This window comes from Sinocyclocheilus anshuiensis, unplaced genomic scaffold (assembly GCF_001515605.1).
Source record: "Sinocyclocheilus anshuiensis isolate Anshui unplaced genomic scaffold, SAMN03320099.WGS_v1.1 scaffold50, whole genome shotgun sequence".
Classification (NCBI taxonomy): domain Eukaryota; kingdom Metazoa; phylum Chordata; class Actinopteri; order Cypriniformes; family Cyprinidae; genus Sinocyclocheilus; species Sinocyclocheilus anshuiensis.
Window position 1 is genome coordinate 2,950,364 of NW_015542382.1, and position 17,620 is coordinate 2,967,983.

Sequence of the window (17,620 nt, forward strand, 5' to 3'; positions counted from 1 at the left end):
AAGTAGCGTACAATTAGGCTTAAATGTTAGGTTAAGAGCATTACATGATGCCGTGTTGGTTACGAGATTTATAATGGAGATATGGCAATTGAGAAAAGGAGGATTTCATAAACTCAGCAGTAACAGTCTATTAGTATGCTATTGTTCTCCAACCTCACCTGTTAGTATACATCAGTTTAACAGTAAAAACGTGAGACAACATGATTAATGTAACAGTACAATAATGTTCCTCTCCTAATGAAAAATTCAGGCGCAGGATGATGATGACTAGACTGACTAGTCAGTGGTCCGTCCAATGAGAGCAGTGAACGGTGATTTTGGAAATAGTTGTGGGTGTCCATATCAGTGATTAAATTTCTCTAGTAAAAATGTATTATATTATAATATAATATAATTGATCGTCAATACTACATCGAACACAAAGGCTTGTGATCGCCAAGGTGAACCATCGACCAATCCATATTGGAGATACAAACCGACTGTCTCCTATTTGCGCTTTGCATTCTGAAAACGACAATTCTCCATTGCCATGATAACTCAAGCGAATGCTTTATGGAGAGTATTCGACTATCGTCGTGAGAACGGCTGCGCGATTCACCGAGGGCCGCGGAGATAGAATGAAACGAACGCGTTCGAAGAGACTGGATGTTGGAGAATTCATCAGAACATGCCATACAAGACAGCATATCAACGATTCACCATTACATGACATGGATAAACATCCGTGGTATGTTTTATTTCTAGCTTTTTCTACAGATGCGGTGTCTATCAGTAGTTTCCCAAACCGGTTCCAGAAGACATTTTGTAAAACACACAGATAGCTATAGCTACCCGCTAGCGCCCCAGCAAGCATAACTACGCTCTAAAATGTATTAAGTCGTAAATATTTTGTGCTAAGGGTTTTATCGTATATTTCCACTACGCCGCAGTTGCGTCATGGCGTCACGCGACGTTTTAAAAAAACCTCAACATCACATTTAATCTGGTATTATATAGTACGTCGTTATAAAATGTTTTGCCACAGGCCTACATCTTTCAAAGTAAAGAGTTTACCAAATAAACAGGGGGAGACGTATAGAACAATAGGTCACAAGTTAGAATAATAGGTCACAAGTTTTAAAGTTATATTATCAAAAAACATATTAGTAATACGTGCGCTTTTTTTTTTTAAGACTTCGTACCTGTATTGTGGGCTAACATCTAGCCTACTTTCATATGCGGTTTAATCTGTAGAAGTGGTTGATAGTTTCTCGTGAGGTCAAAACAAAACAAAACACAAAAGTGGCTTTCTTCAGTTTTAAATAATTTACGTATGTTACATTTTTGGTAGTTGGTACATTTTTGGTAGTTGATGTCGGCACATATTATCAAAAGTGTAAAAAAAAAAAAAAAACCCGACAAATGTAGTGTAAAGTGGTTGTTTATTTTTGTATTTTCACTATGTTTTTGAATCAGTACAAAAACCAAGGTGCGTTTGGTCAAGTTTCGTTTTCAAAACACGTTATTGATGTTTTGCGTCGCCTAAAAAAGAAAAATAGCCTATTCTACAAAACATAACGGCAACCAAAACGTTATTTACTTCCCTTCGTCGTTACTCCAGACCTGAAAAGGTTTTGTCAGTTGAAACGTGCGATTTGTCAAGTGCAGGCCTCCAGGAGCATGGGGTAAACGCTGCGTGCGCTCACGTCCCTTTTAAGGACGGAAAGTAACACTTACTTCAATTGGCTTCACAGGTTCATAATTAATCAACCAAACGCGCACCTGTTCGGGAAGAATCGTGTAGTATTGCTGTCGGTCTGAGCAATGGCTGCTCCAAGAAGAATTCAGTTCACCACACTCTCAAGCAATGCACGCTTTCCTCTTCCCACCGTCCCCAATGCCAGTGACCAGCCTGTCAAACAGGGTTTACCTGCACCGGCGCCAGCGGTTGGATCGCCACCACCTCCGCATCCTGCAACAAGAGTGGAATTAAATCTCTTCGAGTCGGATGAACAACGCTGCCCGGAGTTTAGCTACCCGGATTTGATCCGCGCAAAAGTAAACAAGCATTATTTGACACTGATGTATTTTCTGAATTTAATTTTTAGGCAATATAAGCAAAATTTCAAAACTGTTTGCGAATATGCAAGAACAGAAATACTGCAAAATATAAATGCTCTGAGTTTGTATTTAATAATTTTCAATCAAAACATTTCTGAATTTTGTGGGGAAATAGTCACAAGTTAAATACTTACTTAGAAAATTTCTTTTGATCCAGAAGTGTTAGCAGTGGTGTCAAAGTAAGCATCTACCTTGTTGTTTACATTTAGAATTAAATTACATTTTTAATATGTAGGCCTATATATAGTTATCTAACTGTGAATTCAGCAACTGATATGTGTATGTTACAGTATTCAGTTAAATTGGTTTTTAATAGCTTTTTCGAGTTTTTAGTCAATTTGCCTGACAAGTCCTTGAGGATTAAACCAGTTCTGGTGGATTTAGGAAAATCAGTCTCGTTTTCTCATTTTAAGGAAACCGCTGAGAAAAAGAAACCACAAACATTAGATGAAGCGGTGGAGGACAAGGAGAGAGATGAACTGGAGGCGCTTGCAAAAAAGTTTGACGCAAAATACGTGAGTATGAATTCTGCCAAGATTATATTTCTAGCTTCATCATGTTAGTGCTGTGGAGAGTGGAAACAAAGTACATTTCAAAGCTCACTGCACTTGTATATGCATATGGTGTGATTCAACAGGATTAAGCATATATGTCAAATTTAGTGATTTGTGTGTGCGTGTTTAAAGCTATACATTAATATCCACCATTTTCTTGTTTAGGGTGGAGCTGGCAAAAGAAAAAAAGACAGGTTACAGGATCTGGTGGATATGGGCTTTGGTTACGATGAATCTGATTCATTCATTGACAACTCTGAGGCTGTAAATTCAGGCCAGATGATAACACCACCTATATAAAATTATTCCATTTATAGAACACATGAATGTTTTACTCAAGTCTTCCTTATCTCTGCATGCCGCAGTATGATGAGCTTGTCCCAGCTTGTCTCACCACCAGATACGGAGGCTTCTACATCAACTCTGGAACTCTGCAGTTCCGGCCAGCCTTTGATGAAGGAGAGGAGAACGAGAATGATTGTGAGGACAGCGGTTTTAAATCGAAGGTGTGTCCTTTCTTGCAAAAATGGCAGTGCCAGTTTGTTGTGTACAGTTTTTATTTTTTTCAGCTGTATGCAAAAGATTGTTTAAGACATGAACGCGTTCATTTGTCACCATGCATTATTATATCTTATTTGGTCTGATTCCTTTCTCAGAAACGAAAGCTTAAGCAAGGAAAAGACAAGAAGATTGGGAAGAAAAAGAAAGAGGAAGACATGCTTACTAGGAAGGAAGAGGAGGAAGCCAGAAAAAGGTTTTTGCTGCTGGATAGATTACAATGTTTACTACTCTTAAGAATACTTACATTTTTCACAGCATCCTTTAGAAATAATCGTAGTTTTCATTGATTTTTTCTTAAATCAATCTTCTTTCATTGTTTGCTTTCTCCTTCTTCTCAGCACCCCGCCAGACAAATCATCTGCAAAGAAGAAGAAAAACAAGAAGCCGCTAAGTATCGATAAGATGCTGAAGAAGTTCCACAAGGAAAAGCTTCAGCAGCTGCAGATGTTCAACGCTAGAGAGAGAGATTGGCATGCTCTCAATGGCACCGTGCAAGCTGAGGTTCAAGAACCGCCCATATCAGCTGACCCTCTTCTCACACTCATTGGTTCTGCCAGTGCAGATGACCTCCTTCAGGCGGTCAAAGCAGCAGAGCAAGACTTTGACTTAGATAGACTCTTAGGGGAGCCGCAGAACATCTGTTCTCCGAGCCTAGAAGATAACGGAGAGGCTCTGGTAGTGTCCGTCACTGAGAAACCCACTTCATTACTTCCCGATGGTCTGCCACCTACATTAGAGCAACACATTAAGGAACTTTCCCAGGTATAATTTGCTCTTGCTACTTTAGAGTAGTTTGCAGGAATATGCAACTTATTCTCATGCATTACTTATTTTGTTCTTTAGGCTGTTAAGGAAATTGAAGGACAAAACCAGATGGAAATTTTTTCTTCAGAACTCAACAGTGTTCTACTAGAGTAGGTTACATTACATTTATTATATAACAGGTAACATTTTGCAAAGCATACTTTGTATTTTAAGCCAATGTACTATCTTGTATTGATTCTTTCTCTTTGTATGTTCAGTGTGGAGGTGAACTCTAACCAGCTTAGTGGGAAAGTGCGCTCCAGAATCTTCTCATACTTGGCATCACAGCTGTCCTGCAGCAAAGGCACTCTGGTTAAAAGAGCCAAAAAACTCCACAGTCTACAGCAGGTCTGTGAACGTACAAAACTGCATGACCCTTCAGCATAGTGACATGACTCTACTTACTTAATTCCTTTCTTGTTCCTGGTCTTATTTTACATGATCCATCAGTGCAGTTTAATCCAAAATCTTTAACTTTGATCATAATTAATCAAAATGAATTAAAATAGTTTTTTTAAATATTTTTAAATATTTTTTTTTTAGGTCAATAACTTTTTTTTAAAGAAATTAATACTTTTAGTTAGCAAGGATGCACTGAATTGAAAAGTGAGTCGTGACAGTACAAAAGTAAAAAAAAAAATACAAGAGATTTCTATTTCATATAAATGTTGTTCTCTTGAACTTTCTATTCATCAAAGAATCTTGAAAAAACTCACATTTCTACTAAAATATTAAGCTGTTTTCAACATCGATAATAATAAGAAATGTTTCTCAAGCAGCAAATCGGCTTATTAGAATTCTGAAGGATCATGTGACACTGAAAAAAAAAGTAATGATGCTGAAAAAAAGCTTTGCATGACAGGATTAATTAAAAATGTGTATATATATATATATACACACACACACACACACATATATGTGTGTGTATATATATATATATATATATATGTATAAATATGGATAAAAGCGTCTGCTAAATGACTAAATAAATAAATAAATTATATATATATATATTTCAAATATAAAAGTTATTTTAAATTGTAATGTTATTTCACTATAGTACTGTCTCTCTTTATTTTTGATTAAATAAATATAGCCTTGGTGAGCATAAGAGACTACTTTCAAAAAAAAAAATTTATTTACCAACCCTAAACATTTAAAGGGGTCGTATTATGCTTTTTCACTTTTTCAACTTTAGTTAGTCTGTAATGTTGCTCTTTGAGCATAAAAAAGATCTGCGAAGTTACAAAGCTCAAAGTCCAATTCAGGAGATGTTTTATTTAACAGAAATCACTTTTCAAAAAATACAACGAACGACTCGTTTGGACTACAACGCATATTATCCGGGATTTGTGATATCACAAATATCGACGAATGGGACGAGACCTGGTTGAGCTGCACTAGAGAAGGCAACGAGTGTTATCACTATGTCGGAGACACGCTAGCTTTCCCAAGGCAGACGAACTTAGAGTGGTTACAATCATCCGGGTTTAAATCGTGCTCAAATTGATTTGATTTTGACGCAATATTTACACTGAAGCTCGCAGGCGGCTATGGTAAGGGGCATGACATTTCCCGACCAGGCGCCCAGTGCTGCCAATCACAACACGCACTGGCCCAGATAACCAATCACAGCACATTTCGTATTGCAGAAGGTGGGCCTTCATTTGATACAGGAACTATTCGATCCGTTCATGCCAGACTGGGGAGAGAGGTGTTGTAATAATGTAAAATATGTGAAAAATAATGTGTTTTTCGAACAACCTAGTATGAGAGCCTGTTCTAGTACACCCCCAAAACAAAATAAAAGTAAAGAGCATAATAGGACCCCTTTAAATGGTTGTGTGTGTGTGTGTGTAACTGAAATCCAGTTTAATGTCTCTGTAAGCTTAATGTGTTGGTTATGTGTGTTATTAGGATGAACAGCTGCGGGAGCTGCTGAAGAAGCTAGAGAATGCGGTTGCCAGGTCCATGCCAGAACAGATCACCCGTTTCCAGAATCACTGCCAAGCTCACTCTGAAGCCAGAGCTGCCAAGTAATCAGCCATTCTTAATGCGTAAAACCTCGATCACTTTCACTGTATCACTGTATTTTTACTGACTTTTTAATTGGTTTGCAGTTTTCTATTAGAATGCAACTTCGGTTTGATTTGTATGTTCTTTTTGTGTTTTAAGACTCGAGGCTGAGAAAGAGAGGGGGATTGATGGCTCTGATGAAGAAGAAGAGGAGAGGAGTGGAAAACGAGTGTTTGGACCTCGCAAGAGGTTCAGATGGAATGAAGAGATCAGGTCGGGTCTCTTGTGTGCGTGCGCATGATTATTAAAGCTCTCTTGATTGCTACTAGTAAATGCTGTACATTCTCATTACATAATCTTTGAATTGAATGAATACCAGAACTTGTAATAAAATGAAGTATTATTCAATTATGTAAGCACTTATCTGTATAAACAAATATCACTGTATGGACTTTTACAGGGAGTTGCTCTTTGAGATTGTCAATTTGAAGATGATTATTTATGATTCGGAGTCGCCCACATGCTCTAGTTTGGAAGAGTATCTGAAAGCATTCCTAGAGGCTGATGTTAAACCACTTTGGCCTAAAGGATGGATGCAATCCAGGTATACAAAGCAAATTATTCATACTCTGAAATTTTGGACATAAGTGAAATCTCTAGGGCCAAGTTAAGTTGTTCATCATTTATATTTACAAGTGACAAGTAATTCACAATAAACATGTCTGTTGCTCTTAAACACTGAAAGCTTAGTTTTCAGCATCATTACTCCAGTCTTCAGTGTCACATGATCCTTCAGAAATCATTCTAATATGCTGATTTGCTGCTCAAGAATTCTTATTATTAATGTTAAAAACAGTTGTGCTGCCTAATATTTTTGTGGAAACCGTCATACATTTTTTCAGGATTCTGTGAATAGAAAGTTCAAATGAACAGCATTTGTATAATGTCTTTACTGTCACTTTTGATTAATTTAAAGCAGTAAAAACTGCATTAAAAATCAGATCTTTTGCTTATCAGATAAGCAAATAACTCAACCATCAGTGTTCAGACCTTAATAGGCATGAAACCTTGCTTGGGGTTAATCGTTATTAATAATTTTATAAGTTTCTGTCCTGTTCTTAATAGAATTCTGCTTATAGAAACCCGAAAAGCACATGGCCACATCACTGGTGTTGTGTAAGTATGATTCTACACTACTACACACTTCCTAGATACTGTATTTATCCAACCCTTCTGAGGAAAATTATTCATTATTTTTTCTGTTATCAGAAAGACAAATTAACATGTGGAACCTTGTTAGTCTAATACTTTAAACTTAACCAAAGTTCATGTTAATAAATTGCCCTTTTTCTTGATTTTACAGAGCAAGGAAGAAGCCAATAGGTACAACAAAACTAAAAAAGGTACATCAGAGAAAACTGCAAACCCCAGCCTTAGAGTACACTCTTGCATGTTGCATTCATTAGGAAAATATAGGTGGAAGTCTGATCCTAAACCTTGCTCTTTCAAATGTTGAATGCACAGGTCAGCGCCGCCCCTGAGGACAGTAAGAATAACCCAGAAATTCAGGGCTCACCAGCACTGAAACGCAAACGCCTGAGTGTACCTGTGAGCATGCAACCTGAAGCCACGCTGAGCACCACTGCCAAAACGCCATCAAACACACAAACATCTACCACCTTCTCCACCCATCCATCTAATCAGAACCACAAGGAAGGTAACAAGATTGAGAACCATCATACCAGCACTCAGAGAAGTCCAGTGACCGCAGAGGGAGCTGGGTCAGTCCAGATGATGTGGACCAGGTCTGTTATGGATTCAGATTCAAAGCGGCTCCAGACTGGAGAGAGGGCGACTCCAAAACTGACGCTGGTGGCGCCACCAGATGGTGCTGTGGGTGACTGTCCATCGGTGGTGCAGGGAGTGGCCAGGCTGCTCACTACAACCTCAGTGGGTGACACACCGGTTTCTATGGCAGCAGTAAGTCATTTAAAAGAAAAATGCAAAAAAAAGTCACACATTGGTTGCTTCCTAGATGTAGATCATATAATTTGTGGTATCATAAAAATCCTTCCTAAATATTTAATCTAAACATGTCCAATGTGGGATATTATCTTTTTTAGTTGTAATGCAACTTTGTAATTATAATTATATATATATTAGTGCTGTCAAATGATTAATCGCGATTAATCACATCCAAAAGAAAAGTTTTTGTTTAAATAATATATGTGTGTGTTCTTTGTATATTTATTATGTATATATAAATACACACACACGCATGTATATATTGAAGAAAAATGTTACGTTTATATATTAAATATATTTATATTTGATATAAATTATATGAATATAAATATATACATGTAAATATTTTCAAAATATATGCTGTATGTGTGTGTATTTATATATACAAAATAAATATACAGTACAAACACATATATTATGTAAACAAACTTATTTTGGATAAAATATATATATACAGTATATATATATATATATATATATATATTACAAAAAAAAAACTATTTTAATATATCTTGTGTATCTTAAAGTGCAATCTTCTACATCATTACTCCAGTCTTCGTTGACACAATTCTTCAGAAATCTAATATGCTGATTTGGTGCTCATGGAACATTACTTGTTATCAATGTTGAAAATAGTGCTGCTTAATATTTTTGTCTTTAATTTTTTAAAACATTCTTTTTAATGAATAGAAAGTTCAAAAGAACAAAATTTATTGAAAATCTTATGTAACAAATTTTAAATGTGTTTACTGTCAGTTTTGTTCAGTTTAATGCATATAGTATTATAAATAACAAAAAGTTTAGTCAATTACTTTGGAGCCTAAGAAGGAAAGGATTTGTTTTTAAAGCTTTTGTTTATAGCTGGACTGAATAATACTTTTCTTTGCTTGTGCTTCAGGCAGCTGGTGAGATCTCCTGTGGAAACCCAGCGCTTCCCACTCCTTCTCTATCGCTCCTTCCATCCTCCTACCCCACCACAGTACAGCTGGGTGTTTTACCCAGCTTTGCCCCCCTGCATGCTCTCCCGTTCCCTGGGCTCAGCCCTGGCACCAAACTCCCTGGACAGCCTCAGGCCTGCAATGGAGCTGTTTTTCCTGGCCCAGCAACTGGAACTTTCCAGCATGGTCTCGCACACGGTGAGCAGATATTGATCCTGAAAATAACCATGGATCTTGGTAAGCATCATCTCTGTTTGTTTAAAGGTAGAGTGTGTTATTTATGCTTCAATTACTGCACAAAACAATTGATTCCGGAACTATTCTAGCATTTCAAAATGACACACTTCACCTTTAACTACATACAGGGGCTTAATAAATTCATAATCTGTCTCATATACACCAAAGATTTTGTACTCTTGTCTTTGTGTGCAATGGATAGAATGGATGAGCTGAAGCACAACTCTTGTGTGATGTTTAAAGCACTTTGCTCCATCGCTGTAATGTTACATTTGTCATCCTGGTGTTTTCTTCTTCCTCCTATTCTCTTTCCTATTTCAGGTAACTCCATGCTGTGCTCTAGCACGCTTCATCTTCTGTCTGTCCCCGTTTCTTCTCCTGCTCCTCTTCATTCTTTAACACCATGGCTCTTTGGTTTAGGTAAATTTACACACCTTTGGGAAAGCCCATAGGGACAGTTGAAACACCCTCACATTGTTCGTGTTCATCTTAATTAGGGCTGCAAAATATATTGAAATAAAAATGGTAAAAATAAAACACTTTTAAAGTATATTTTACAGTATTGTTATTACAACATTTCTCATTTAAATATTTTATTTATAACAATCTTAATACATTTTTCAAGTTTTTCCAAAATAAATAAATAAATTAAATTAAATATTTTAATGTCAGTTTTTCCAATATTGTGCAGCTCTTGTTTTGATGTTTGCTTGCTTTATGTATCTTTTTTTTTTGGTCCTGCTTTTTCTTTAGCTGACTGTTTTGAGTTTATCTTTGTACCTTTATTTGAAGTGTGACCAGTGATGCATGAGTCTGAGTTTTAGTTTAGCTGATCATCTCTAGTGTTTCATATACAGTGCCCTCCACTACTATTGGCACCCTTGGTAAATATGAGTAAAGGCAGCTGTGAAAATAAATCTGCATCGTTGATCTTTCTGATCTTTCATTCAAAAAATTCTCAAAAATTCTAAACTTTCATTGAAGTAAAACAATTGAAAGTGGGTAGAAAATCTCATGATGAAATAAATGTTTTTCTCCAATGCATGTTGGCCACAATTAGACATTCTTATGAGTAAAATATCTCTGAAGTATATTTGCATTCATATTTAATTTTTTTTTTAGCACACCGGGGTGACTAGGAGCATGAAATTGTCCAGCCATGACTTCCTGTGCCACAGGATTATAAATATGAGGAACACAAAGGTCAAATTCCCTTAATCATCCATCACAAGGAGTAAAACCAATTAATATAGTTCTGATGTGCAGAACAAGATTGTTGAGCTTCACAAAATAGAAAGTGGCTCTAAGAAATGCTAAAGCATTGAAAATCCCCATTTCCACCATCAGGGCAGTAATTAAGAAGTTCCAATCAACTAAAGATGTTACAAATCTGCAGGATGTGTGTCTATATCGTCCTAATGCTGACTCTACAAGAATCACAGCTGGAGAATTGCAGATTAGTTGAATCTTGGGGTCAGAAAGCCTAAAAAAATATCAAACAGCCCCTACATCACCACATGTTGTTCAGGAAGGTTTCAAGAAAAATTCTCCTCGACTCATCCAAAAACAAACTCCAGCATATTCAGTTGTCAGACTCGACTGGAACTTCAAACAGGACTGGCTTCTATGGTCCAGATGAAACTAAAAAAAGAGCTTTTTGGCAGCAAACCCACCAGATGGGTTTAGTACAAACAGGGATAAAAAGTACCCCATGCCCATGGTTAAATCTACTGCTGGATCTTTAATGTTGTGGGCCTGTTTTTCTGCCAGAGGTCTTGGACATCTTGTTCAGATGCATGACATCATGGATTCTATCAAATAGCAACAGATAAAAAATCTAAACCTGACTGCCTCTGTTAGAAATCTTCTAATGGGCCATGGTTGGATCTTCCATTAGGACAATGATCCAAAACAAACATCAAAAACAACACAAAAACAAAACCAAGCTTCTGCCATGCTCATCTCTGTTCCCTGCTCTGAACCCTAGAGAAAATGAGTGGAGTGAACCGAAGAGAAGAAGCACCAACATGGAGCTGTGAATCTGAAGGATCTGGAGAGATGCTGGATGAAGGAATGGTCTCTGATCTCTTGTCAGGTGTTCTCCAAACTCATCAAGCATTATAGGAGAAAACTCAGAACTGTTATCTTGGGAAGAATTGGGTGCCAATAATTGTGGCCAAGATGAACTAGAGAAAGCATTTATTTCACAATGAGATTTCCCCCCCACTTTCAATAGTTTTACTTCAGATAGGTTCGAATTTTGTAAATTTTTTGAATGAAAGATCAAAAGGATAAACAATGCAGATATATTTTCACAGCCGCATTTGCTCTTATTTACCAAGGGTGCCAATATTAGTGGAGAGCACTGTAGTTAATTAATAAATAATTTTTTTTAATGTTATAGTTGACAAATACAAAGGGACACCATTTGGTTAGAAAAATAAACCATTAATTTCCTTTTTTTTTATCATAAACTAGACTATATGATGTCATTGTTCTAGTTTTGTAGTGTTTTAAAATCAACATGAAATTAATTTAAGGGCCATATTTTAAATTATGAAATATTCTGTCATATGAAAGAATTGTGAAATTATGGAAGTAAAATGGGTCACGAGTGTCGTTTCATGTTGATTGGTTAAATTAAGCCAGCATTACATTGAACAATCACATTAGTGTTATTTTGAGAGATAAAATAACATTTTGTTTTTATGACAGATGGAAGCCAGATCCACACAGATGGTCTAAACGCTCGGAGAAAACTACATTAATGCCCATTAGAATGAAATGAAAGATGGCTGATACCTAAAGCAAACTTTGTTACTTTTCGTAAGATTATGAAGACGGAGCTGATATGACTGAACATTGATTTGAATTCTAATTTAAAAGAGCAGATTAGGAGACATCTCGTTTGTATATTTTAGAATCAAATCTCTTTCAAAACGAATGCTTTTGGAGAAAAAATGCTTTTGGAATGATATGGAGAGAAAAAACGCACTTATTGAGAATGGATGTAAGGACTATAATTTAAGTCTTTTTGTTTTTCACAGTATTGATTATAATTTGAATGATATGACCAGCCACGTGACCTCAGTGCAGTGATATGCACTTGTAATGCACTTACTTTCAACTTCTAAGGCGGATACTTGAGTAAATTCTTCTGTATTCATATACCTTCTTAATTGCCATTTCTCTCTCGTAGAGGTGATCTACCAGTGAAGATCCACAATCCTAACTTATTTATGAAATGAAACGAACGATATTCAATTCCAGGTGGTGTGGGTTTCCACACTACAGTGTTATTTTCAAATACATGTTTGCAATGAAAATGTAAAGGAGCTCAGAATCTGTTGTAATAGTCGAAGCCAGAGACTGCACTTTTTCTTGTTTTGTTGTTGTTGTTGGACTGGGTAATCCAAATGATGCCAGTGTAATGATCTCAGGGCTGTTTAAGTACAGTGGCCGCTTAAACAGTGCACTAACTTTTGTTTTTGAACATACTGAAAAAATATTTGAAGGTATAATGTGGAAATAAAGTTTCCTAAAATATTCTATTGTTGACATTGTATTGTTGGAGGTCAGATTTTTTTGTTTTGTAGCCTTTTTTTTTCCTCTACATTTTTGTACATATGAATGTTGAGAGTGAATACTGTCTTGTCAAGCCTCATTTCATGTCTATGCAAAGTTGGGAAAAAAGCTCAGCAAAACTGATGTTAAATTGCTGTTGTTTAATTACCTCTATACAGTATGTGACCTCTGCTGAAGAAATGAGGTGAGATACTGACTGAACTTTTCTGAAACCATACACTAGTTGCAACATTTTAACAAAAGTAACCTGAAAAATTATAATGAAAACTTTAAAGACAACTGATACACTGACCAAAGCAGATGTTTAATGCATTTCCAAGAATCGAATCAGATAAATTAATCCTTAATTAAATATGCAGATATGCTGAAGACTCTTAGAAAAATGTGCTGCTTCAGTCAAGTAGCATTTAAATGTTAATCTGGCCACTGCGACCAATTGAGCAGAACTAAAGTTTTAGTATTTCAAATTTAGTTTATATAGTTAAAATATTAGCTTGGGTTATCTTAATAATTCACTATGGTTGGGCTATTTTAGAATATAGAATTTCGATTTATGAGTAAAAGTTCTGGGGTTAGTTGTTCAGTTTATTCAGATGTGAACAGTAACAGACATAGGCCTACAGCAAGGTCACCAAATCTGACAAGGCAGCATTACAGATTCCCAAAATCCGTCACCCTCTTTATTTCACACAGAATGGCTTTAATGTTACCCAAATTTCCTTCTGGTGATGTCTAAATGCCTCTGCTGTATTTTAGAAATCATTTTGTTTCAGTATCAGACATACAGCTAACAGTAACACTGACTTTTAATGAACAGTGACCTCTTTTCACAGATTTGTCTAGGTCACTGATGTTTACAGTCTTAATGGAGTTCAAACTTTAGTGTGACACCTTTGCCATGTGTAGGCCTACTGCAGGGATTTGTGCGCAAAGCACAAGAATGTATTGTTCTCTGTCACCCTCAGACTGTTAGACTTATCTCTTTTTGTATTGGTTGTAAACGGTCCATTGCCAAAGTACACACTGATATCACCTATAGATACACGCCTTTTAATGTAGCACTTCATACATTCTCACACACTCAAAGGTCAGAGAGTCTGTTTCAGCTTCTGAAGGCAGTATGAAGGTGTACGTTACGTTGTGCTTGTGCGTGTATTTACACGAAGCTCTGGCGGAGAGCGATTCTGATGCAATCCTCGAGAACAAAGACGTTCTAGTGCTGACAAAAAGCAATTTCGAACGAGCTCTTAAACAGCACAACCAGCTATTGGTCCATTTCTGTAAGTATATCTTCTTGCATGTGTGTTTTTATGGCTTTCCTGTCATAAGTCCAGCTCCATGAGGTGATAAATCAATACTTCAACTCGAAGTATAACAGAAGGCTACATTTTTTGAAAATGTAATGCTTGTTTTTCTTTATTAAGATTGCTCAGATGGTTTCCCAGAGATTTTAACATGAATTTCAAAGAAACAAACCTACTCCAGATGAATAATGGTGGCGTGGTGTTCTGCTTGAATTTAGGGCTGGTAATTGGAAAGTTGCTGGTTCGATCTCCACAAGAAATGAACCATGAGCTATCACCACTGTGCCTTTGAGCCAATCATTTAACTTAAGGGGGGTTGTTTGTTGCTTTGGATAAAAGTGTCTGATGAATAACTGTTTACTTACTAATGAAGACACAAGTGCATAAAGAAGACAGACGAAGTAAACTGGAAGGCAAATTAGAGTCAACACGTCTGGGACTACAACAAAATGCTCTTTTGTACATTTATAGTGCGTATTTGCAACAAGGAATAAACTGTTGCAGCTTTTTCTTGTACCTGCTGTAGATGCGCCTCTTTCTGGCCAGTCCCTTGGCTCCATCCTTGAGTTTAGAGAAGCAGCCGGTGCACTGAAGGAAGCAGAGTCTGATGTGAGACTGGGAGGAGTGGATGTGAAAAAGGAAAAAGATCTTGCTGCATCCCTTAACGTCACAATAATGCCATCACTACGGCTGTACCTGTCTGGAGACAAGAACAACCCTGTGTACTGTCCTGGTAATATTGAAATATGTGCACTGACAACTTTCTGTCCTTATTTACTGACCCTTGTGCCTTTCCAAACTCAAATACAGGGATGAGTCCCTTTTAGGATCAGTATTCCATAATGTTTGTTGTGTGGCTCCACCCCCAGTTCTTAAGAGCTCCACTTCTATAATAACATGGCTTAAAAGAAGAAAAGGGCCAAGCGCTGACATCATCAGTAATCTCACACAGCTGGACAAATTTATAGGTGAAGATGAGCTTGTTGTGCTGGGATTATTTAAGGTAACTCAGCCATTTGTTTTAGTGAATCTGTCATTTTACCTAGTTATTTTCAGTGAAAAAAATATTTTCAGCTTCATAGATTAATTTGAGACATAGTCAAGTGTTTGCAGAAGTCCTGTAAGGCTTCATGTTTTATTTTTGTCGAAAAAAATGCATTTTAGTTAAATACTGATATATATAATGTTTTTTTCTTACAGTGGAATGATTTGTAGTTGTTTTGGAAAATTGATCAAATTATTTCAGTTGAAATGATTCAGCCATAACTAAAGATGTTTTCTTGACCTGTTGTTCAGTAGTTTTTCCATTTAAATAATTATTGATATTTTAAAGTGTCAATAAAATTTTGTTGCCAATTAAAAAAAAACGAATTAATTAAATCTTATTTATCATGTTTTTCAGTAATTATTCTGGTCAAAAACAGGAAAACGAGTTTTTCTCTTAGAGCAGAGTGATTTGCAAATAGTTTTGCAAATTTGATCAAATTATTTTAACAGAATCTGTGGAAATGAATGATTCATTCAATATTCAGTCATAACTAAAGATTTTTAAAGCATTAAAACATCATTATGAATGTTTTGCTAATTTTATTAAATTATTTTAAAAGAAACACTTCAAATGAAGGATTCATTAATGAATCAGTCAACCTGTTTTACAGCGTTAAAAGGATAGTTCAACCAAAAATGAAAATTAGCCCATTATTTACTCACCCTCAAGCCATCCTAGGCGTATGACTTCCTTCTTTCAGATTAATCCAATCAGAGTTATATAAAAAATTGACTTTAATCTTCCAAGCTGTTTAATGGCAGTCAGCAGGTGTTGCAGTGCATCAGTCCAAAAGAAGTGACCATGCGCAACGCCGACGTCTTACGTCATCCGCCCGGAACTGCTTCCATTTACAACAGTGAGTGCAAGCTAGATTAAATTATTACGTTTAAAATATGGTTATTTTTCTTACAAAAACGCATCGATTCGCTACAGGAGGCCTTTGTTCACCCCCCGGAGCCGCGATATATATAATATTTATAGAGTTTTAGCTTTTAGTTTTAATTACTTTTTCTTATTTGTAAGTCGCTTTGGATAAAGGCGTCTGCTAAATGACTAAAAGTAAAGTAAGTAAAGTAATTTTCATTTTTGGGTGAACTAACCCTTTAAACGTCTTTACAAACATTTTGTGAATTTGATAAAAATATTGCAAAAGAATAATTTCAATAAAGGAATCATTCATGAATCAGGCATAACTGAATATTTTTAAAGCATTAAAATATCTTGAAAAATGTTTTGCAAATTTGATCAAATTATTTCAAAAGAATCAGTTCAAAGGAAGGACATGTACCACAAAGATGTTTTTTTGTATTGTTGTATTATTAATGATGCTCGTCATTCTTTATACACATCAGGATCTTGAGGAAGGTATAGTGAAAGTGTTTTATGAAACAGCCGCTAACATTGCTGACCTGGCCTTTGGAGTAACAGGACATGATGAGATCTTCCGCAAGTATGAGATCAGTGGAGATACTGTTCTTCTCATCAGGAAGGTAAGAATTTCACTCTACATTTCCCCCCACATATTACTAAAATGTACTAAAAAACAATAAGTTGGCTTCTTTTTACAGTACATGATGAATTGTCTCATCCATGTACATAATTTTCTTTAGTCTGAACCTGACAAGCAGTTTGAGATGGGAAGCGGCACAGTGAAGAATGATCTTGTTCAATTCATCAGACTGTATGAGATGGAGCTTGTGACCGAGTACAATGGCATGGTAACCTTATTTATCTATATTTTAATATATAGGCATTATGACATATAGTAGATGTATAAAAATAAACAAACCTCTTTCCTTTATGGGTTCCTTCCAGACAGCATCTAAGATCCTGAACTCAGAGGTGTTGAACCATTTTCTTCTGTTTATTAATAAGACTGAGGAAGGATTCGAAGAGATATACCAAGCTTTTAAAACCACTGCGGGAAAGCTCAGAGGGAAGGTCAGTGCCAAATCCAAATCCAAATCCAGTACTGCAAAATAAAATAGAATTATGGTACACATTAATGTCAACAATAGAAATATCCACAGAAATGCTGTACACTGTAAAAAATGATTGTGATTTTAACAGTAAAAGACTGTAAAAATGCTACAATAAAAACCTGTTAATTGGTTATCAGTACGTTTCCATACTATATACAGTGAATAACTGTAATTACATTTAATGTAATTTTACAGTAAAATTACAGTGAAAAAGAAAAAGCCATTGTATAATTAACAGTGAAAAACTGTAAATTGACACTCCCAGAATTCCCTGCATGACACTTCATATTTAGTTTTTTCGTTGAAATAACTGTTTCTTCTTAGTTTTTCCTTATCAGTTGTGTACATTAGTGTTTTATCTTACATCTAATGTTGTTAAATTAATGTTTATTGCATTATTTCAGTATCATGTGTGTTACCATGATGGTGTTTAGTGTTTGTGTGAATGACACTGTGCACCTTCTAT

The 17,620-nt window shown here is 36.0% G+C and overlaps 2 protein-coding genes across 4 annotated transcripts in view; both read left to right on the plus strand.

Annotated features, from left to right (window-relative positions):
* Positions 1-331: 331 nt before the first annotated feature.
* On the plus strand, positions 332-12,766 carry ubn1 (ubinuclein 1). Of its 3 annotated transcripts, XM_016491812.1 has the most exons (18): positions 332-727; positions 1,734-2,037; positions 2,514-2,615; positions 2,820-2,918; positions 3,020-3,160; positions 3,311-3,408; positions 3,554-3,977; positions 4,059-4,129; positions 4,238-4,367; positions 5,937-6,055; positions 6,195-6,308; positions 6,496-6,639; positions 7,140-7,211; positions 7,399-7,438; positions 7,560-8,015; positions 8,959-9,196; positions 9,557-9,655; positions 11,951-12,766. In XM_016491812.1, the coding sequence occupies exons 2-18, from the start codon at positions 1,804-1,806 to the stop codon at positions 12,001-12,003; spliced, it is 2,634 nt and encodes an 877-aa protein (XP_016347298.1). In that variant the 5' UTR covers positions 332-727; positions 1,734-1,803; the 3' UTR covers positions 12,004-12,766. The 3 variants fall into 3 exon arrangements, with proteins under 3 accessions (XP_016347298.1, XP_016347299.1, XP_016347300.1); XM_016491813.1 differs by lacking the exon at positions 9,557-9,655 and having other exon boundaries at positions 8,959-9,235; XM_016491814.1 differs by lacking the exon at positions 9,557-9,655 and having other exon boundaries at positions 11,951-12,765.
* Positions 12,767-13,916: 1,150 nt separating this feature from the next.
* Positions 13,917-17,620, plus strand: part of LOC107692654 (protein disulfide-isomerase) — a 6,764-nt gene continuing 3,060 nt past the window's right edge. The window contains exons 1-6 of the mRNA XM_016491816.1: positions 13,917-14,100; positions 14,651-14,857; positions 14,994-15,127; positions 16,525-16,662; positions 16,783-16,890; positions 16,988-17,113. Coding sequence (XP_016347302.1) covers positions 13,941-14,100; positions 14,651-14,857; positions 14,994-15,127; positions 16,525-16,662; positions 16,783-16,890; positions 16,988-17,113 — 873 coding nt within the window. The 5' untranslated portion in view covers positions 13,917-13,940. The remainder of the gene's footprint in view (positions 14,101-14,650; positions 14,858-14,993; positions 15,128-16,524; positions 16,663-16,782; positions 16,891-16,987; positions 17,114-17,620) is intronic.